Consider the following 23,278-nt stretch of genomic DNA (forward strand, 5'->3'; position numbering starts at 1 on the left):
TGTCTGTTTCCTCTTCCCACTCTCCCATTTCTCCCTGCCGCCCCAGTGCTTTTTCTATCTGGGTTGGAAGTGATCAGTATGTACCCAGGTTCCAGTAGGATTGTGGGTGGTGCTGGGGGCTCTATGTTCCTTAGACATCTGGCCACGCCCTCTTGCATTCAAGGAATGATGCTGGGCATGCTTAGCAAGGTCGAGCACCCAGGCAATATAATGACTCACCACCCAGCCCACTACTCCTGGGATGCTGGGTCACTATATTGCCTGGATTCTGCATGCATGTCCTGAAAGGCTGAGGAGAAAGAGGCCATCCCATGCTACAGAATGGAAGTTTTACTTAAAAGTTTATAAACGGCTGGGATTGATTTTTATGTGTGTTTTTTTTGTTTTGTGTAATCTCTGATCAGAAGTTATTCCTCTTCCTTTATACACAATGGTTTACATTCCTGTTCTTTTTGGGAAAGTATAATTTTCTGCATGTTGTCAAATATTTGGTCTCATGGCATTTCAGGGAAAAGTACCTGCAACATCTTGGTTAAAACATTTCATGCATATAAAAAAAAAATCCCACAAAGGTCTATCTGCCAAAGCTTGTACTGCGACGTGATTGAGTTTGCATGATCTGTCTTGTTTGTAGAATGAAGACATTTTGCATTGATGTCTTAGCCTTTACAGTTGAGAGGTCTATATATGGCCCATTAATTTTCCATCAGTACAATGTTAGTAGGTCCCTGGAGTTCTCTTTATTGATGGTAGATGTTTATCGTTGTCTGTGCAGGATGAAATAATGCCTGACTTTATAATAATATAAATGTAATATAAATATAATAATATAAATATAATGTAATAGCTTATCTTAAGTGATGACTCTCCTTACAGTGTGTATGATAAAACCCATTGTTTCACCTTCTCTGTGTGTGTATATAAATCTCCCCACGTATTTTCCACTGAATGCATCCGATGAAGTGAGCTGTAGCTCACGAAAGCTTATGCTCAAATTTGTTAGTCTCTAAGTTGCCACATGAACTCCTTTTCTTTTTGCGAATACAGACTAACACGGCTGCAACTCTGAAACGTGACTTTATTATGTTTCAGTTGACTATTTTCTTCAACACTTCCTCTTTAGATGATGCTTATAGCTTTCTTTTAATACTGTTAATCTATTTAATGCTCAGACCTGCCTATATTTAAGTTGTATTTACAAACAAAATATACATAGTGTAACTTGTGATCCATTTTTTCAGAAGAAAAATATAAAATGAAAACAAACAAAAGCCCCCTCTGTCTTCAAAAACTATTTATCCCACTCCACTATATATGTTCATTTATGTAATTTGAAGTCTGATTGATAGTTATGTGCATATACCAACAATGGAACAAAACCCCCTAAAGTGGTAAGCTCCATTACATCCTTTTGCACATTCATGTGTCGTTAAATTGCCATGCATTACACTTTTTTCCAGTTTTCATAGGTTTTGTTTATAATTCTAATTCCCTACAAGTGAATATTAAAAAAGATCCTGCATTAAACGATCTGCTTTATAAACTAATTGGATTGCTTAATTTTTACCTTTTCTATGGCATTTTGCATAGTTACATGATTAAGAATTAGCTGCTCACTAGCAGATAAACTGCTAATTGCATCCAGTAAACCTATTTAATGAAATGTTCTTTTCTAATTCATGAAGTTAAGAGATTGATTTGGTAATTGAGATGGGTAGCTATAGCTGAGTATATGTGCAGTTTGGCATTACAGTTTTTAACCTTTAGGTAATTCTTGTAGGAATAAATTGTATTGCTGGAGTACAGCAAACGATTTACATTTGCCTTGCTAACATATCCAGATTTTATTCTCAGCCCTGCAGGTTGGGAGACAATAGGAGGAAACAAGGTCCAATAATGGTTATGCACATGATTTTGCAAAGGGTCTGCTTAAAGAGGAGATGGCCTGCTCCCAAAACAATTTGTGCAGAGTTGGGGAGGACAAAAATACATGAGTCATCCCAAACAGAATTTGGGAACGAGATGTACTGAATAATCTGTCACCATGGATGGGAATGGGTGGGCTTTTGAGGAAGACAAAAAAAGATTTTATTGGAAAATTATCAAAATCACACTGCTGCTCCATATTGTACCTGGCTGCAGCAATCCCCAAGGAACTCCTGCAACAGCCAGGGACTGAGGACATTTTGGCCACACCCCCATTCTGTCAGCCACACCTGTGACTCTGTGGTCTGCAGCAACTCCCAAGGAACTCTTGCAACAGCCAGGGACTGAGGACATTTTGGCCACACCACCATTCTCTCAGCCACACCTGTGACTCTGTAGTCTGCAAATGGTGACATAGAGCAGCTATTCCATCTCTGTGCTGTTGGGGGAGTCCTCCACTCAAGAGGACTCCTGAGTTGGTCACTGCAGGCTTTAAAACTGCTTTGTGTTTCCCGTACAGTCTAAAGCAAACTTAAACGGGCCGCAGGGTTTGGCTCCAATGTATATCTAAACACTGTATTAAAAAATGCTTTACAAATTTACCAGTGCACTGCTGTGGCCACCTTTACAGTGTAACAAAGGTGCTGATTAACAGCACAGGTTAACACTACGCAATAGTTCAGGACCAGAATTGAAGAATGATCTATCTGACTGAAAATCAGGCCATAAAAGGGTAAAGTACTGCAAATGATACAAGGAGAAATCTTGGCTGTAGTGAAGTCAAGATATACTGTCATTGGAAAGGGTTCAGAAAAGGGCAACTAAGGGTATGTCTACACTACGAAATTAGGTCGAATTTATAGAAGTCGGTTTTGTAAAAAGCGTTTTTATACAGTCGAGTGTGTATGTCCCCACACAAATGCTCTAAGTGCATGTAGTTGGCGGAGTGTGTCCACGGTACTGAGGCAACCGTCGACTTCCGGAGCTTTGCACTGTGAGTAGCTATCCCACAGTTCCCGCAGTCTCCACCGCTCATTTGAATTCTGGGTAGAAATCCCAGTGCCTGATGGGGCTAAAACATTGTTGCGGGTGGTTCTGGGTACATATCGTCAGGCCCCTGTTCCCTCCCTCTGTAAAAGCAAGGGCAGACAATCATTTTGCACCTTTTTTTGTGAGTTACCTGTGCAGACGCCATACCACGGCAAGCATGGAGCCCGCTCAGCTAACCGTCACCTTATGTCTCCTGGGTGCTGGCAGACATGGTACTGCATTGCTACACAGCAGCAGTTTATTGCCTTTTGGCATCAGACAGTGCAGTATAACTGGTAGCCGTTGTCGACGTAGTCCTGGGTGCTCTTTTAACCGGGCGCCTGGGCAAACATGGGAGTGACTCAGCCAGGTCATTTCCCTTGTTTCGTCTCATGCGATTGAGTCGTACCAGCAGTGCACTGTCTTTTAATCTGCAGCTAGCAGAAGACGATGGCCAGTAGTCACACTGCACCGTCTTCTGCCGAGCACCCAGGAGGTGACGATGGCTAGCGGTTGTACTGCACAGTCTGCTGCCAGCAAGATGTATAAAGATAGATGAAGTGGCTCAAAACAAGAAATAGACCAGATTTGTTTTGTATTCATTTTCTCCTATCTCCCTCTCTCCCTCCCTCCCTCTGTGAAATCAACGGCCTGCTAAACCCAGTTTTGAGTTCTATCCTTGAGGCAGCCATTCAGTTTCTCGCAAAGCCACCCCTTTGTTGATTTTAATTCCCTGTAAGCCAACCCTATAAGCCATGTTGTAAATCGTCCTTCCCTCCGTCAGGGCAACAGCAGACAATCGACTCGCGCCTTTTTTCTGTGCAGACGCTATACCATGGCAAGCATGGAGCCCGCTCAGATCACTTTTGCAATTAGGAGCACGTTAAACACCACACGCATTATCCAGCAGTATATGCAGCACCAGAACCTGGCAAAGCGAAACCGGGTGAGTAGGCGACGTCAGCGCAGTTATGAGAGTGGTGAGGACATGGATACAGACTTCTCTCAAAGCACATGCCCTGGCAATGTGGGCATCATGGTGCTAATGGGGCAGGCTCATGCGGTGGAACGCTGATTCTGGGCTTGGGAAACAAGCACAGACTGGTGGGACTGCATAGTGTTGCAGGTCTGGGACGATTCCCAGTGGCTGCGAAACTTTCGCATGCGTAAGGGCACTTTCATGGAACTTTGTGACTTGCTTTCCCCTGCCCTGAGGCACAAGAATACCAAGATGAGAGCAGCCCTCACAGTTGAGAAGCGAGTGGCAATAGCCCTGTGGAAGCTTGCAATGCCAGACAGCTACCGGTCAGTCGGGAATCAATTTGGAGTGGGCAAATCTACTGTGGGGGCTGCTGTGATGCAAGTAGCCAACACAATCAAAGATCTGCTGATATCAAGGGTAGTGACCGTGGGAAATGTGCAGTCATAGTGGATGGCTTTGCTGCAATGGGATTCCCTAACTGTGGTGGGGCCATAGACAGAATCCATATCGCTATCTTGGCACCGGAGCACCAAGCCAGAAAGTACATAAACCGCAAGGGGTACTTTTCATAAACTGCAAGCACTGGTGGATCACAAGTAACGTTTCACCAACATCAACGTGGGCTGGCTGGGAAAGGTACATGACGCTCGCATCTTCAGGAACTCTGGTCTGTTTCAAAAGCTGCAGGAAGGGACTTTCTTTCCAGACCAGAAAATAACCGTTGGGGATGTTGAAATGCCTATAGTTATCCTTGGGGACCCAGCCTACCCCTTAATGCCATGGCTCATGAAACCATACATAGGCAGCCTGGAGAGTAGTCAGGAGCTGTTCAACTACAGGCTGAGCAAGTGCAGAATGGTGGTAGAATGTGCATTTGGACATTTAAAAGTGTGCTGGTGCAGTTTACTGACTTGATTAGACCTCAGCGAAACCAATATTCCCACTGTTAGTACTGCTTGCTTTGCGCTCCACAATATCTGTGAGAGTAAGGGGGACACGTTTATGGCGGGGTGGGAGGTTGAGGCAAATTGCCTGGCTGCTGGTTACACACAGCCAGACACCAGGGCAGTTAGAAGAGCACAGGAGGGTGCGGTGCACATCAGAGAAGCTTTGAAAACCAGTTTAATGACTGGCGAGGCTACGGTGTGAAAGTTCTGTTTATTTCTCCTTGATGAAACCCCCCGCCCCTTGGTTCACTCTACTTCCCCGTAAGCTAACCACCCTCCACACCTCACTTCAATCACCGCTTGCAGAGGCAATAAAGTCATTGTTGCTTCACATTCATACATTCTTTATTAATTCATCACACAAATAGGGGGATAATTACTAAGGTAGCCCAGGAGGGATGGTGGAGGAGGGAAGGACAATGCCACACAGCACTTTAAAAGTTTAAAACTTCAAAACTTATTGAATGCCAGCCTTCTGTTACTTGGCCAATTCTCTGGGGTAAAGTGGCTGGGTGGCCGGAGCCCCCCCCCCCACCGCGTTCTTGGGCATCTGGGTGAGGAGGCTATGGAACTTGGGGAGGAGGGCCGTTGGTTACACAGTGGCTGTAGTGGCGGTCTGTGCTCCTGCTGCTTTCCTGCAGCTCAACCATACGCTGGAGCATATTAGTTTGATCCTCCAGCAGTCTCAGCATTGAATCCTGCCTCCTCTCATCATGCTGCCACCACCTTTCAACCTCAGCCCTCTCTACAGCCCGCCACCTCTCCTCCCGGTCGTTTTGTGCTTTTCTGCACTCTGACATTGTCTGTCTCCATGCATTCGTCTGTGCTCTGTCAGTGTGGGAGAACAGCATGAGCTCAGAGAACATTTCATCACGAGTGTGTTTTTTTCAACTTCTAATCTTCGCTAGCCTCTGGGAAGGAGAAGATCCTGTGATCCTTGAAACACATGCACCTGGTGGAGGAAAAAAAAGGGACAGTGGTATTTAAAAAGACACATTTTATAAAACAATGGGTACACTCTTTCATGGTAAACCTTGCTGTTAACAAAAAGAAAAGGAGTACTTGTGGCACCTTAGAGACTAACAAATTTATTAGAGCATAAGCTTTCGTGAGCTACAGCTAGCTCACGAAAGCTTATGCTCTAATAAATTTGTTAGTCTCTAAGGTGCCACAAGTACTCCTTTTCTTTTTGCGAATACAGACTAACACGGCTGCTACTCTGAATCTTGCTGTTAACGTTACATATATAGCACATGTGCTTTCATTACAAGGTCGCATTTTGCCTCCCCCCACCGCGTGACTAACAGCGGGGAACATTTCTGTTCAGCCATAGGCAAACAGCCCAGCAGGAACGAGCAACCTCTGAATGTCCCCTTAAGAAAAGCACCCTGTTTCAACCAGGTGACCATGAATGATATCACTCTCCTGAGGATAACACAGAGAGATAAAGAACGGATGTTGTTTGAATGCCAGCAAACATACATTGCAATGCTTTGTTCCACAATGATTCCTGAGTACGTGTTACTGGCCTGGAGTGGTAAAGTGTCCTACTATGGTGGATGGAATAAGGCTGCCCTCCCCCAGAAACTTTTTCCAAAGGCTTTGGGAGTATATTCAGGAGAGCCAGGAATGCCAGGGAAAATTAATCATTAAACATGCTGGCTTTTAAACCTTGTTTAGTATTTTAAAAGGTACACTCACCAGAGGTCCCTTCTCCACGTGGCAGGTCCGGGAGGCAGTCTTGGGTGGGTTTGGGGGGTACTGGCTCCAGGTCCAGGGTGAGAAACAGTTCCTGGCTGTCAGGAAAACCGGTTTCTCCGCTTGTTTGCTGTGAGCTATCTACAACCTCCTCATCATCATTTTCCTCGTCCCCAAAACCTGCTTCTGTGTTACCTCCATCTCCATTGAAGGAGTCAAACAACACGGCTGGGGTAGTGGTGGCTGAACCCCCTAAAATGGCATGCAGCTCATCCTAGAAGCGGCATGTTTGGGGCTCTGAACTGGAGTGGCCGTTGGCCTCTCTGGTTTTCTGGTAGGCTTGCCTCAGCTCCTTAAGTTTCACGCGGCACTGGTTCGGGTCCCTGTTATGGCCTCCGTCCTTCATGCCCTGGGAGATTTTCACAAATGTTTTGGCATTTCGAAAACTGGAACGTAGTTCTAATAGCATGGATTCCTCTCCCCATACAGCGATCAAATCCCGTACCTCCCGTTCGGTCCATGCTGGAGCTCTTTTGCGATTCTGGGACTCTATCATGGTCACCTCTGCTGATGAGCTCTGCATGGTGACCTGCAGCTTGCCACACTGATCAAACAGGAAATTGAAATTCAAAAGTTCGCGGGCCTTTTCCTGTCTACCTGGTCAGTGCATCTGAGTTGAGAGTGCTATCCAGAGCAGTCACAATGGAGCACTCTGGGATAGCTTCCTGGAGGCCAATACCGTCTAATTGCATCCACAGTACCTCAAAATTGACCCAGCAAAACCGATTTCAACGCTAATTCCCTTGTCAGGGGTGGAGTAAGGAAATCGATTTTAAGAGCCCTTTAAGTCGAAAAAAAGGGCTTCGTCATGTGGACGGGTGCAGGGTTAAATCGATTTAACACTGCTAAATTCGACCTCTATGCCTAGTATAGATCAGAGCTAAAATGATTAGGGGTTTGGAACAGGTCCCATATGAGGAGAGATTAAAGAGGTTGGGACTTTTCAGTTTGGAAAAGAGGAGACTAAGGGGGGATATGATAGAGGTCTATAAAATCATGAGTAGTGTGAAGAAAGTGGATAAAGAAAAGTTATTTACTTCTTCCCATAATATAAGAACTAGGGGCCACCAAATGAAATTAATGGGTAGCAGGTTTAAAACAAATAAAAGGAAGTTCTTCTTCACTCACTCACAGTCAACCTGTGGAACTCCTTGCTTGAGGAGGTTGTGAAGGGTAGGACTATAACCGGGTTTAAAAGAGAACTGGATAAATTCATGGAGGTTAAGTCCATTAATGACTATTAGCCAGGATGGGTAAGTAATGGTGTCACTAACCTCTGTTTTTAAGAGGGTAGAGATGGGTGGCAGGAGAGAGATCACTGTTAGGTTCTCTCCCTCTGGGGCACCTGGGATTGGCCACTGTCGGTACACAGGATACTGGGCTGGATGGACCTTTGGTCTGACCCAGTATGGCCTTTCTTATGTCACTGAGAGTTTTGCTATTGATTTAGATAGGGCCAGAATTTCACTCATAATATTTTTATTTGACAGTTCACGTTTGGTTCACTGCCACACTTTTATTCCAGTATAGAATGTTTATTAATTTCATACTTGTTAGTCCCTGATGCATGTATTACTTTAAACATATATGGATGTTCTTTGAGGTTTTCATGGATCATCTTCACTAGAGAGTAAGTCTGTTGTATGTTTGATGAACCAATTTAAAAGATAATGTCGCTATCACTCACAAGCAATGCCTGTCTTCTGAATAAAACTTTAGAGAAGGAAGAACTTCGCTTCACTGGTAGCTGATATATCGGTGTCTCTGTTTTGACTGTTTTCTAAGGTATTTCCCTTAATTGAATGTTTTAATTTAGGTGGTTTCATTTCAGCTAATTTTTGATAATGTTCATTGTAGAAACAATCACTTTAAATGAATTACTATAGATAAATATTAATGAACATAGATTTATTTCCATTTTTCTGTTTAATCAGTATTTTAGTGCTTTTAATTTTCTTCTTCTTCTTCTTCTTCTTCTCCTCTGTTTACTGCTGTTCATTTCCCACTTGGGCATATTTAATGACTTTCTATTTCTGCAAAGACAGAAAAGGCATAAACACAAACAGTGTGGATTGCCTGTAGGATGTCAGAAACCCCATAGAGGGGATTAACACTACAAACTTAAGTTCAAACTCTTCCATTTGCTACTGGTGTGAAATCGCCTTCTCTTCTGTATGTGTTTCCATATTCCATTAACTGTAGCTCTCAAATGTGAAGGCAACAAAAACAAGAGTGTTTGCCACTTTGATTCTTTATATTGGGATTGGCAAAACTCTGAACAAGTAGAATAGCATGTAAACTTATAACCTTCATCCCAGCTATAGAGGATGGTGGTTCTTTTCAAATGGCTTTGCTGCGCAGACGTACATTAAGTATTCTTTGCTTTGAGGCACTAAAACAAAAGCATGCCCTTTTTTATCCTTGGGTTACATATTCAGAAACTGCTAAACAAAAACTGCATAGAATAGGTTAATTCCAAATCTGTTTCACGAAGCCAAATTAACTGTTTTTTTTCCAGTGATCTTAACTAGACTTGTTAGCAGAATGTCTAGCAGAATGTCTTCACTGTTAAATCAGATTAAATAATTAGCTCATCCTGATGCCTAGGTTTGTCTCAAAATCATTGATCTGACTGAATATGCCTTACTATGGAGAAATTCAGATATTTGAGTGTAGATTGATTTTCTGTGTCTCCTATAATAGATTCATTTGGAAGGTAAATATTGATGTCAAATTGGCAAATTGCGGGAAGCAAATTGGCACATTAAGATATATTTCCATGGAAGCTAGAGGAAAAGGCAACACTTGAAATTGTCACTTTAAGTTCTGGCCGATGCCCTTAAGAGCATCAACAATGCAGAGAAACATGGAATGCTTCAAGTTCTCATTAGACCATGCTCTAAAGTAATCGTCCGATTTTTAATTGTGATGATGAAGCATGGTTACATTGGTGAATTTGAGATCATTGACGATCACAGAGCTGGGAAAGTTGTTAATCTCACAGGCAGACTGAATAAGTGTGGTGTGATCAGTCCCAGATTTGATATTCAGTTGAAGGACCTGGAAAAGTGGCAGAACAACCTTTTGCCTTCACATCAGTTTGGGTACATAGTGCTGACACCTTCCGCTGGCGGCATGGACAACGAGGAAGCAAGGCAAAAACACACAGGAGGCAAAATCCTTGGATTCTTTTTCTAATACTTGTAAAACAGGCATACTAATAACTTGTTCAAACGGAAAAAAAAATGTACTAGACAGTCAAAGGTAAAAACTGTGTTTGAAAAAGTACCAGTGTACCTTCTATCCATCAACAGCCCAGCATGGTGTTTGGAGGCATTGCACATTTGGAAGAGCAGAACTGTTTGCAAAAGCTACAAAACAAAAGTAAAATTCCCTCTGAGATGTGGACTTTGAAGTCTTCAGCACTTACTGATTTTCCTTTTGTCCTAGATAAAATATCCGTGTTTCCAACCTCCGACTGAAAGGGACAATAACATGATTCTCTTAAAATGATGATTTGAATGCCATATTTGGACTTCAGTTACACTGACACATAACCAGAGTATGTGAAGAGATTACTGCTGCTCTCATTGTTCGCTGTTGCTACTGTGCTCACAATCTACCTGAATGAGTGTTAACTCAATAAAGAGGGTAGATAGAATTACATTGCTACTTTCTCCTATAAATAATCTAATCAGGTGACTAATTGGAGAGAGATTTGAAATGCTGCCCATGCCACTTGCCAGTCACATTGGAAGAAGCTGCTCTTTAAAGAAATTCTATGTATTAGGGCCATTTTCTAATCTATTTTTGAAATATGATAAAGTATTAAAGACATTATTATACTGTTATATGTCTCCTTTCAAGGCTACAGGGTTTTCAGATGACTAAGTGAGATGGCAAAAAACAAAATCCAGTAGTTGTGGAAAATTAAACACCTTGTATGATTTAATGAAACATCATAATTTCAATTGACAATATTTCTGTTCCTACTTCTAGGGGTCATAATGTTTACTATACCAGCACCTGGTTTTTATCAGTGCGAACACAGGATTTAAAAAAGTTTATCTTTTGTTTTCGTTAGAGAATATTTTCACCCTACAGCTCTAAGCATTTGGTGAGCTTTATACCAGATAATTCTTTTCTTTTTTTTTTTCCTGAGCATATACAGGCCTTTTTGTTGTTGCCAGATTTTCAGAACGCTCTCCTTATTGTTGCTGGACTCCTTCGGCGTAAATAGAAGCAGCTTGCATTTTGCCAGTTTTGTCTTCATCTTCACAAATAATTAACTCTTATTGCCCCAGGGCAGCAGAGGGAAAACAGGCATGCACTGATTAAAAAGGAAGATGAGGGACTGGCCTAACAACATCTAAACGCAAATGTCTGGGTGGCAGCACTTAGGACATTCCTGCAAGTTCTTCTCTCTCCTATACATATACATGACCTCCCATCTCAGCAAATGAAACTGAGACGCTCAAGAGCCACATGGCCAATCAAGGAGTCACAGAAATTTGTAAGCCACCCACCTCTTGTACTGAGAGTATGGGCCATATCCCACAACAAAACTTCCATCGGCCCTAATGACTGGCTTTCCTCAAATCAGTGAGGAAAAATGAATTCCATTACTATCTCAACTGTATCAGGACTGAAGGCTGCAAACCACATCTTTCTTTCTTTCTTTCTTTCTTTCTTTCTTTCTTTCTTTCTTTCTTTCTTTCTTTCTTTCTTTCTTTCAATGCCTATTGTGACCGGGGTCCTGGGGGGAGCCAGCTGAGGTTACTCAATTAGGGTGAACTGCAAAGAATGGGGCAGACAAACTCCATGGATGGTGGATATTTCAATACTTAGATTTACCAAGCCAGCACAAAACAGCTTCTTTATTACCTCACTGGTTGCTCAGAAACCAACAACACAGTTCCCTTAAAGTAACCCACCCTCAGGCCTCCACCTAGTTACCCATGTCAAGAATGATGGTTACTGATGAAGATCAATATACATATAGACATGAGTTCAATTCTTGAGGTTCAGATTTCATAGCAGAGATGGTGAGCTTTGTAGTTGCAAAGAGTTCTAAAAGAGTTCTTTTCGAATTTAGCCCATAGGTTATAGTCCAATGTCCAATATCATGTTAAGGGCGTACTAGCATAACTGGGATCTCAATCTGGTGACTCAAACTTCTCCTGATGAAGCATAAGCAGATCTGAGATAAAAAGGATTGTGACCCAAACATCTTTTATACAATTTCAAGCCTTCTTTGACAGGTTGGAGTCCCTCAGGGAACAATAGACCCTCATTTCTTAAGAATCATTGTTAATTATTCACACAGATTATCATAAGACAATTGCCTGTTTTTCCACCATTCACAGGTGATTTGCTATACACGTCAAAGAGAGATGAATACAGCAATATTCCATGTTTACAATTCATTTAAATGCTAGGTTTCAGAGTAGCAGCCGTGTTAGTCTGTATTCGCAAAAAGAAAAGGAGTACTTGTGGCACCTTAGAGACTAACAAATTTATTAGAGCATAAGCTTTCGTGAGCTACAGCTCACTTCATTGGATGCATTCAGTGGATATTCTTTTGATCTCTGAATTAACAGAATAGAGTATAGATGGGAACTGTTGATTACATCGTTGACCACTACCCATATGTATGTAAATACACAAAAACACAAACTTTATCTCCCCATATATCTTGAAGTGTTGAATCTGAGTAATTTATCATGCAGGATGTTTAACCCTTTCTGGCCATGCATCACACTTATTCAGCTAACACATCTGGAAAGTGTAACTTCCCTGTGGGGAGAAGGCTTCAAGGCTACAGGTATCCTGTATGGAAAAATTCCAAATACTCTTTGTGTATGATAGCTATGACTCTGCTGCTCCCCCCTTCTCATAACCAAGGACTCTAGAAGGTGTGGGATGGATGGGAATGATATCAGGGACAAGAAGCAGAGTCCCTGCCCTGTGACTTCTCCTATGATCACCATGGCAATACAGTGGAGAATTGGAAGGTTTGCATTCCACTTATCAAGGTAATCACAACCACCAAATAGGAAGCCATGGCTGCCCAGTAGGAAGCCCATCATTGCTGGTTACATGGCCACCACCAATTTGGATGGCTGGAAGCCCGTGGTACCTAATATTTGTTCACCATCACTTCAGACTTGCTGTTGGTGCTAATGTTTCCCTTGTTGCCGTTCTGCAACTCTAGCCCTGCCATAAGGCTAGGCCAGTTGTCCGGTGGCAGTTTTCAAACTGTGCACCAGGGTGACTCATATTCTGATTCTCCTTTATCATTCACTCCCATGTTTTGTCATGTTTATCTTTCACTTGCCTGGGGGCTTAATGAATTGCACATTGCACATTCCACAAAAGGGAGAATTGACAATGTAACCCTTTTAGCACTGTGTGTGGAAAACACAATATGGAGTAGAACAGTGTCTCTCAACCTTTCCAGACTGCGGTACCCCTTTCAAGAGCCTGATTTGTATTGCGTACCCGCAAGTTTAACCTCACTTAACAACTACTCGCTTACAAAATCAGACATAAAAATACAAAAGTGTCACAGCACACTATTACTGAAAAATTGCTTACTTTCTCATTTTTACCATATAATTATAAAATAAATTGATTGGAAGATAAATATTTTACTTACATTTCAGTGTATAGTATATAGAGCAGTATAAACAAGTCGTTGTCTGTATGAAATTTTAGTTTTTACTGACTTTGCTAGTGCTTTTTGTGTAGCCTGTTGTAAAACTAGGTAAATATTTAGATGAGTTGATGTACCCCCTGGAAGACCTCTGCTACCCCTGGTTGAGAACCACTGGAGTAGAATAAAGTAGATCAATATGGGAATGACATCAGGGCCATTAGAGATGTAAATAAAGATATTTGCAACTGATGAGGTCAGCCTGGACAGTGAGTAAGACGATCTCTTAGCAGCAGGTGGGAACATAAAAATTCACAAACATTTGTGATGACAATTCCATAGGCCCTGATCTAAATCTCATTGAAGTCAGTGAAAGTTTTTCCATTGACTTCAACAGAATTTCAGTCAGACCCCTTCTGGCTGAGGGATCCAGTTCATTTTTTTTGGGATATTGTTTGCTGATAAATCTTTTCTTGAATTACTTATCACTTTGTGGGCTATGCATAGTATTTGGTTAAAAGAATGTTTTTAAGTATGCTTTGCTGGTAGGTTGAAATTGGCTCCTATCACCCAAGGTGTGTTACAGATGGGTGCATAGATTCTGCTGCGTGAACATATTGAGGAAAAGGAGAAAGTTTAACACACACATTTTAAAGGAAAAAAGGCTTGGTTTCAAGAAAGGCCAACAAGCAGAGGGTTATTAAGTACATGATAGCTGTAATGAGGAATAACTATGATACTGTCAATAGAAAATGCACATTGGATAAAAGTGCTTTCAGGAGTTTGGAGATAAAAATAAATGTAAATAAAATTACTAACCCTGGGGGAAAATATTGGGCTATTCTAGCAGATAAAGCTACTCTGCGGGAAAGAGTAATGGAAAAAAAATAAGAAGAGTGGCTGCTGGCATTTCAGATTCCACAATCTAAAAGCTACACTGCAGAGTGGTCTGTCTGATACATGTGTACCCTTGAATGTATTCCACTAAAATAATAATCTGTGGTTTGTACGTGCTTATCTGATAAATCAGTAATGAGAAGTTGTGGAAATCAGCACAGTGTTGTAAGAGCAGACACGCTCAGGCATACTTCTTAACTGGGAATAGTTTAAAAGGACTTTGCTAAAATAACTTTTTCTGTATTTATTACCAGGAACTATGTATTTGAAAGCATTTATGTATGGATACAAGCTTTCTTCTTTTAGAAAGCAGCCCTCTTCTCACTGATGCCATAGTCCACATAATGTCTTCCATTTGCCATGATCCAGCGAAAGAGAGAGAACTCCCACTGATTTCAGCTTGCAATACAGTTCACTAAATTTGCAATACTGGAGCCATAGAGATGAATGAGGTAACTTACCGTAATTGGAAGTTCTTTGATATGAGTGTTCCCTTTCTGTATCTACACATGGTGTGCATGCACACCATGAGCTTGAGTTTTCTCCTAACAGTATCCATTGGCCCACGCATGTGCAGTATCTCCCCTAATGCTCCCGACTGAGGGTATAAGTGGTAGTATGGGTTGATGCCACTCCAGTTCCTCATTTTACCACAAAGTAACCAAGTCCTAAGCAGAGGGTGGGTAATGGAATACAGATAGGGACCACACATCTCAAAGAACTTCCAGTTACAGTAAGTAATCTGCTCTTCTTCTTTGAGTGATGGTCCCTATGTGTATTCCACATGTGGGTGACTTGTGAGCAGTGTGAAGGTGGGTGAAAGGAAGCTTATGGCAGAGCCATTTGTAAGATAGCTCGTCCTACTACTGCATCCGCGGCTGCCGTGTGGGTCAGAGCATAGTGTGATCTATCCACACATTTACAGTACCATGTTGTGGCTTTGCAAATGTCCTGCCACAAAACATCCACTAACAAAGCCAAAGAAGTGTGTGAGAAGATCCAGGAATAATCAGAGCCTGAACGGTGATTGGGTGGAAAGCTTCAGGAGGTGTGTGAACTAGAATTGCCGGGGCCAGTAGAGCTATGTTGCATGCCTAACACAGATGGTAGAGGCACAGCTGATGATCCTCACTGCTGGAAAAAGGAATGAGGGCAGGAGACACAGTTCTTGAAGCCTGAGATGCTGGACATAGTCCCCGGATAGCAAGGAGTTGTTTCCCCCAACTGGGGAAGTTCTATGCTAGTTATACTAAACTATCTTAACTAAGCTATTTAAATTATGAAAGAACTATGCATATAAGTATACAATTCTTATTGAGATAAGAGCGAAGGAGAAATAGGGGTTCCGACTCAGGCCATGTGGCAGTAAGAAGGAACTGGAGAGGAGCCAACCCTCATTGCCCTTTATACTCTCAGTTGGAAGCATGAGGGGAGACACTGCCGATACACACCCACATGTGGAATACAGGGCTATGTTGCATGCCTCACACAGATGGTAGAGGCACAGTTGATGATCCTCGCTGCTGGAAAAAGGAATGAGGGCAGGAGACACAGTTCTTGAAGCCTGAGATGCCGGACATAGTCCCCGGATAGCAAGGAGTTGTTTCCCCCAACTGGGGAAGTTCTATGCTAGTTATACTAAACTATTTAAACTATGAAAGAACTATGCATATAAGTATACAACTCTTATTGAGATAAGAGTGAAGAAGAAATAGGGGTTCCGACTCAGGCCATGTGGCAGTAAGAAGGAACTGGAGAGGTGCCAACCATCACTGCCCTTTATACTCTCGGTTGGAAGCATGAGGGGAGACAGTGCACATACACACCCACATGTGGAATACAGATGGGGGCATGACTCAAAGAAGACTATCACATTACATATGTATGGCTGAGAGTTTGACATTTCTGGCTGTGTTACTGAAGTGTGTTTAGAAAGAAGAAAGCTCACACACACACACACACACACACACCTTTGCTAATCAGCAGCAATGGAAAAGGAAAGTACAAAGAATTACAGATCAATTTAATAACGTTTTTAAAATTATGTATTTTTAAACAATTAAGTGTGACTGAATATTTAATTTTTTAAAACTTTTTTTTTAATCCTTACAACTACTGAATCATATACTTTATGCTACTAAGCCAGGACATTCAGTAACAAGCAAATATTACAATAAGACAAAGTACTGTGCTAACCTTCTTATGAAGTAATTGGAAGCAATATTCACCTCATTTTATTACTTAATTAAAGCCAACTAATCCATGTATTAAGCCCTTGTATATTCTAAGTCATCCATTAGAGGAGTGACAAAAAAAACTGGAAAATCAAGTAAAGCATTTCATGTAGTGTGACAGGGTCGGGCCAGATAGCTACAGGAGAGTAATAGAAGGCAGATATATTAGCCCCAGGTTAATTAGGTCCCTTTTCCCTGGGTAAGGTAACAGGGAAGGTTCCAGAACAATCAGGAACCTTCTGGAGACAATTAAGACAGACAGACTGATTAGAACACCTGCAGCCAATCAAGAAGCTGCTAGAATCAATTAAGGCAGGCTAGTCAGGGCACCTGGGTTTAAAAAGGAGCTCACTTCAGTTTGTGGTGTGCGTGCGAGGAGCTGGGAGCAAGAGGTACTAGGAGCTGAGAGTGAGAACGCGTACTGCTGGAGGACTGAGAAGTACAAGCACTATCAGACACCAGGAGGAAGGTCCTATGGTGAGAATAAAGAAGGGGTTGAGAGGAGGCCATGGGGAAGTAGCCCACAGAGTTGTAGCTATCGCACAGCTTTCCAGGAGGCACTCTAGACAGCTGCATTCCACAGGGCCCTGGGCTGGAACCCAGAGTAGAGGGCGAGCCCGGGTTCCCCCCAAACCTCCCAACTCCTGGTCAGACACAGGAGGAGTTGACCTGGATTGTGGGTTCACAAAAACAGCCAAGCTGAGGGCTGCCATGAAGCTCCAAGATGAGCAAATCCGCCAGTAAGCTCAAGACCCACCAAGGTAGAGGAGGAACTTTGTCACAGTAGGCTTCCATTCCTATGACAATTTGTCAGTGAAAGTTGAAGGCTTTTATTTTTGTTTTTTTAAAGACTTCAATACAGATATCAGTACTTGGATACTGTTGTCAATTAAGGCACTTTACAGCTGTGATTATGTAGTGTACCAATGTCTTACACTATGGATCCGAATCTCTCTCACTGGGTTTACTTCATTATAACTCCATTGAAGTAAATGGAATTAATCTCAATTTACTAGGGCTAGTTGGGGGAAAAAATCAGAAAGTTCACATTTTTGACAAAACAAAAACTTTTGTTTTGGGGATGTTAGTTGAATATTTTCCATTTTCAGTTTGACAGTGTGGGCTGTGTGTGGAGGGAGAGGGAACATTTTCTGACCAGCTCTAAGCTTTACACATGGGCAAGTGACATCAGTATCTAATCTGATTTAAACTACATAGTTCTAATGCACCAGTCACGGTAGCATGTGAGTCGTAAGGCTAGGAAGCGTTCTTGAATGGGGCCTTTATTAAATGCGAAGTTTTTACTTAACCATCTTGCTGCTTTAGAACTATCTGAATGAATTTGAGACGTAGGATTTGAAGAATCAGTAAACTGGTCAAATGTGAAACTGCTTTCATGTCTTCCATATTTTTCAAACTCAGTTCAAAGATCAACCTGTCAGATGTGATTGGAAAAAACCTTGGATGAAAAAATAAATTTAAAAATAAAATTGTAAACTGAGTTTTGTGTTTTAAAGCAGGAATGATCCTGTCAAAATGTACCAGAACAGTCTGTAAATAGCAGTTTTTCACTTACTGTCATGGTGAGAGGGGGAAAAAAGTATACCAGAAATCCTTAAGCTAGAATTGGTTGCTTATGAAGAGTTGTGACAATGTTTTGAGTTAAGTAGATATAAACTTTAGCAACAAAGACTACTTTAAATGGTGAACACATAGTATTTGACTTCCTCCCTGCAAGAATGAATGGACCTGTCCAGTAAAACATATTACTTAGCCACAGCTGAGTTTTTTCTTCTTACTGTTGAACCTTGTAAATATTAGATTGTTAATTATAAATTCTCTTCCATCTTTTATAGACATCTTAATTGTAGTACTAATACTGGCTAATAATAACAAAATAACAGACAATGTATGTAGGGATCACACAATGTATGTAGAGATCAGGATTGACTTAAATCAAAGCAATTTAAATCACCAATGTTAATCATGATTTAAATCACTAAGCAAGAAACCTGGATTTAAATCCATTTTAATTGTTTTACGTTTGTACTTTCTCCTAAAGAAAGGTTGATTATCATTGGTTGGTAACCATTAAAATACGTTGATTTGCAACTAAATATAGCCTTTACACTAAATTTAGTCATTCTTTTTCCGAACCAGGAGGATACGCCATACCTATGCATATTTATTTAAGCAATTATATATCTTAACATACATTATTTCAGTTTCGTAATTTTATCTTTAAGATGTTAGACAATGGCGAATGATGTATTTCTTATTTACTAGATTGTCATTAACTTTGATGATTATTTACTAGATGATTATTATTTATTTGTTATTTGTATCAAGTTGTATTTGGATGGGAATTCAAACTCAGTTAAAATGCACAAAACAACATATCCATTATTTTTTAATAAATAAAACTACTTTAAATATATTGGCTACACGAGAAATTTTTTAATCAAAACATGTGTTTGCATTTAAAAATAACTGATTTATTAAACAAAGTCAGTATTATCTGTAGTTAATGAATTTAACTGATTAGTTCTTGACAACATGCCCATAGAGATTTTAGAACTAGTCATCGTTTCACACCTAGTTTTTATACATAGATTTTATACATACGTTAAAAGAGGAAAACAAGCTTTCCTACTTTTTTGTTTCTTCAGTTTAATGACTAGTTCATTCAAAGTTAACTATTGGAGGAAATTGAAATGGAGTAGTTGTTAAAAGCTAGTTTAGCTCTTCAGGCTCTTGTTCCAGGTGCTTAGCCAGCGACCTCCACCAGTTCAGTGTGTTGACTTTCTTTAAAACTTGACATTACTTAATATACTTAATATTATTTTGTCTTTAATTTAAATGATTTTAATAGATTATAAGGAGGCTAGACTTTAACGTAGGATTTCATCATTTCAAATTTAATTTGCAACAGGTCTTTTTAAAAAAAAATATATATATATATTTATATATAATTTATATATATACTGTATATAATTTAAATAAAAATCAATTTTTTTAAAATTGCTATTATTTTTTTAATCTACCATGCACTCACTATTACAGAAATCCAGCCACTTTTAACATAGAAGATGGCAACATTTCAGTACCAGTAACATAGTACAGTAATTTTTAGACGGGAAAATGAAGAATGGCGGCTCCGATTTAAAACTAGAGAAAAGCAGAATCTAGTTGCACACATTAGAATTTGGTTTCCTCCCTGACACAAAATCTCTTACACTTTGAAAAATGTCATGAGTGATCAGTGTCTTAATTTCACTCTGTGTACAATATGTAGGGTGGAAGAAAAAGTTTGCAGTACTCTGCAATAGTTTGGAATTTTCGAATATAGTTGACAGTGCAAGTAAAATTATGATTAAAGTGAAGACTTCTAAACAGACCATATATTTCTAGAAAAGTAGAGCATAGTTCTAATAAAAAGAGCTTGATATGATAGTTTAAATTACCACCCTGAATAATCTCCCAAATATAGTTTGTTGTCCTTTGTTTTTGTTGCTGTTTTTTTTAACGAGGTCATGTTCTGCACTGGCATTGGCCACTGTCAGACGATGGATACTGCGCTAGGTGAACCATTGGTCTGACCCAGTATGGCCATTCTTATGAAAAGAGCTATTTGGCATGCACAAGTTGCAGTAAATATAATTTAAAAATACATGTTTGCTGCATATACAAAACTATGCAAATACAGATTGACAAGTGACATGCTAAAAATCAAATCTGAATATAATATGCATGAAAATAAAAGAGTAGCATAGGACGAAGGTTAGAAAGTTGAGGGGGATTGTACATAATGTTTTCAAATACTGTAATATTTTCCTACTGCAATGAGGAATTGTCATACTACAGTAAGGAAACCACTACATTGCTATCCTTTTTCAACAGGTTAGTTTGCAACCAGTCTAAAGGGATATGTGCAGTTGCCAGCATGATGAAATATAGATTTTTGTTGTTGTTGCTTTTGGATTGTTAGTTTAAGGGCAAACTTTCTGTTAATGTAGGGGGAAGTGAGAACAGGGAGGCCGAGTGGCCATTTTGATGAGACTTAATTTTCCATGGGGAAAGCTGTAGGTAAATTTTATAAATCTAAACTTTAAAGTGTCAATTTCTGCTTTTGGTTGTCCTAAGTGTGGTGAGGATGAGAAATAATGCGAGGCTCCAATGATTGTTCGTCACAAAGATGTTAATAAAGGCAGTCAGATTTTAATTTTCAGATAAAATATGTAAGAGTCACCTCAATTAAAATTAAGGAATGCTCTGATCTCGCAAACAATTACACACACCTGTAACTTGTGCATCAAGTCAAGCATGTGCAAAATGTTTGCAGGATCGGAATCATAGATTAAAAATTATTTGAGGCAGAACAAGTACAGAAACACAAACCTGAAAAAGCAAAGGGATGTACACAGCATGATTAAGTCATTAATTATAGAAGGCATTTCACTTTTTGGCATCAGTAAATTCAAGGGAATTTCCTTTCACATCTGTTTAACCATGGCTGAACTTGATTAAATATACTCGACAGCTGAAGAAATGAATTTTAAAAAATCAGTTACAAGTTGATGGAAGAATACTGAGCTTAGATGAGCATTGCAGTAATTCTTTGAGACAAAAATTGTGGAGGCCAAGTATGTTTATGGCCTAGGACCAAATGTTACTTCGTTTGGCACATACAGTGTTGGGCACTTGACTTATCGCTGGCCATGTGAATGTGTATTACACTGAAGTCACATAGTTCAAGTACAATGCAAAAAAATAAACAATGAACTAAAATAATCATTGTTATCAAGAGTTCATTGGAATCTCCAAATGAAAAAATCAAAGATTTGGAATTTAAAGTCAATGCAGAAAGACTGTCTTCCTCTGTGACTTGTAAAATAATGTACAGTTCAAATAATTAGGCTTACACAAACTAGGTTTATAAATCCCAAAGACAAGACAGGCAATGTTATAGTAGAGAAACAACAGTACTAAATAATGAGATGCTCTTTATTTTTTTCCTTATTAATACAGAATAGACTGTATAGGAATTAATTCCATGAGAGCATGTGAATATAGCAAATAAGCATTTGTATATTTATATTATACAGCACAACCATAACTGAGAGAGTCCCAGCCATTGCATAGTCTACCATTGAATAACTGACCCAACAGGTAGCCATGCATGCTAAACTGCAGACATGGATGCATAAAGGGTGTCAAAGTCACTATTCCAGCGACAGAGACTATAATGAAAGTGGTGCTCTTGGGATTGAGATATGACATTGACAAATGACCTTGCATTCATTCTCTTTGTTAGTATACTGTAAGTTAATTTGCTTTCTGTTGGTGTATTTCGTGGATGAGAGCTGTGCTGAAGAGACTTCTCATCCAACAGTGAGCTGAGAATGGCTGTTGTGGAAAATGTTGTGTTGTATTGTTAATGCAGGCTTCTAATCAGAGTAATATGAAATGCTGGGGGCGGGGGGAGATACTTTGTGGGAATAGGTACTTCAATCTCAGTTTACATGGACTCACATCTCTTAAGTGTCTCTCTAAGTTGTGAACAAAACTCATTCAGACTCATGCTTTCAGGTGGCGTTGGTGCAAAATCATAAGATAGCCCCAGTGAAATAAAAATTTAGGTCTAGGTCTGTCTGCAAGGTTTTGCAAACCTTTGATTAATCTGTCCTGAGTTTAGAATTTGTAACCAAACCTGAAATCAGATGATGTCTGAGAGGTTTCGGACTTTGTCTTTAAGATTTCCATGACTTTATTTCTGTAGGAGCTAGTAGTGCATGTTGCACATGTGAGCTGAATTACAGCTACTGCTCTGTTGCTACTCCATTATGATGATGAACTACTGTAATGTATTCAAACAGAGGGGCAACTGTAATCTAGTGGATTTGCATAGGGCTATGAGTTAGGAAATACAGTTTTTATTGCCAACTTTTTCACTAACTTGCTTGCTTTAGGCACTTTTGAAAATGTTACCCATTTTCCCATGGCATTTTCACAGCTGCCCATGCTGACGGAGTCTTTTCATTTTGACTTTGCTGCTTGATAAAGGTCAGAGCAGCCACAGATGCACTGGAGCTGTCTCTCACTTGTCTGTGCTTCAGTTACCTGCAAAATGGAGGAAATAATGATTATCCTTCTTGGCAAGGTATTCTGAGGTCAAGCTGCAAAATGTAATAATTGATTTAATACCTAAATGTTTAGCCAAGGCTGGAAAAAAGTACCATACCCTTATGTAAGGGGACTTTTGCCCCCTTACTAACATTCTGTGGGGGTGTTTTGGTTGGCTAGCTCCCAGTACTAAAAGGGGAAGGATCTATGGGAAATCAGGACCCTGAGACTGATAGTCCCCAGGAACAACGGGGAGAGGCCAGTGCTTCAGGTCAGCCTGAATGACAGGGCGGGCTGGCTAATCAGGGAGTCAGGAGGCCAGGGAGGTCCCGTCCTCGTCCTCCGTGTGAGCTGGATTTGCCTGGGTCAGACAGAGTGGGGCCGAGCTAGGGAGAAAATAGGGGCCTGAACTAAGCAGAGCTGTGCCAGATCCAGAGGGATCCCTGTCTTGGGAGCAGAGCTGCAGCCCCAAAGCTAGAGGCACAGCCCAGAGAAAGCAGACTTGCCCTGGGAGCAGGGCTGCAGCAACCAGAGCCAGAGGGGCCAGAAAAGCAGCCTAGGAAGCAGGTCAGTGCTGGGAGCAGAGTCACAGAAGCAGCCTGCAGAGCAGACCTGTCCTGGGAGCAGAGCTGCAGCAACCAGAGGCAGAGGGGCCAAAGAAGCAGCCCAGGGAGCTGGAGGCAGAGCAGCAGCAGCAGTGCAGAGACAGAGTGGTGCAGCTGGGACT

General features: G+C 40.7%; 2 protein-coding genes across 11 annotated transcripts in view; both read left to right on the forward strand.

Moving 5' to 3' along the window:
- DIP2C (disco interacting protein 2 homolog C) overlaps positions 1-23,278 on the forward strand; it is a 513,143-nt gene that overhangs the window by 243,587 nt on the left and 246,278 nt on the right. The gene's annotated exons all lie outside the window — the stretch shown is intronic.
- Positions 9,466-9,933, forward strand: LOC119851603 (40S ribosomal protein S15a-like; the record flags this gene model as incomplete). Its single annotated transcript, XM_038391697.2, has 1 exon — positions 9,466-9,933. A coding segment is annotated over one exon (375 nt), but the record flags the coding sequence as incomplete, so codon positions are not given.

The sequence above is a fragment of the Dermochelys coriacea genome, chromosome 2 (genome assembly GCF_009764565.3).
Source record: "Dermochelys coriacea isolate rDerCor1 chromosome 2, rDerCor1.pri.v4, whole genome shotgun sequence".
NCBI lineage: Eukaryota > Metazoa > Chordata > Testudines > Dermochelyidae > Dermochelys > Dermochelys coriacea.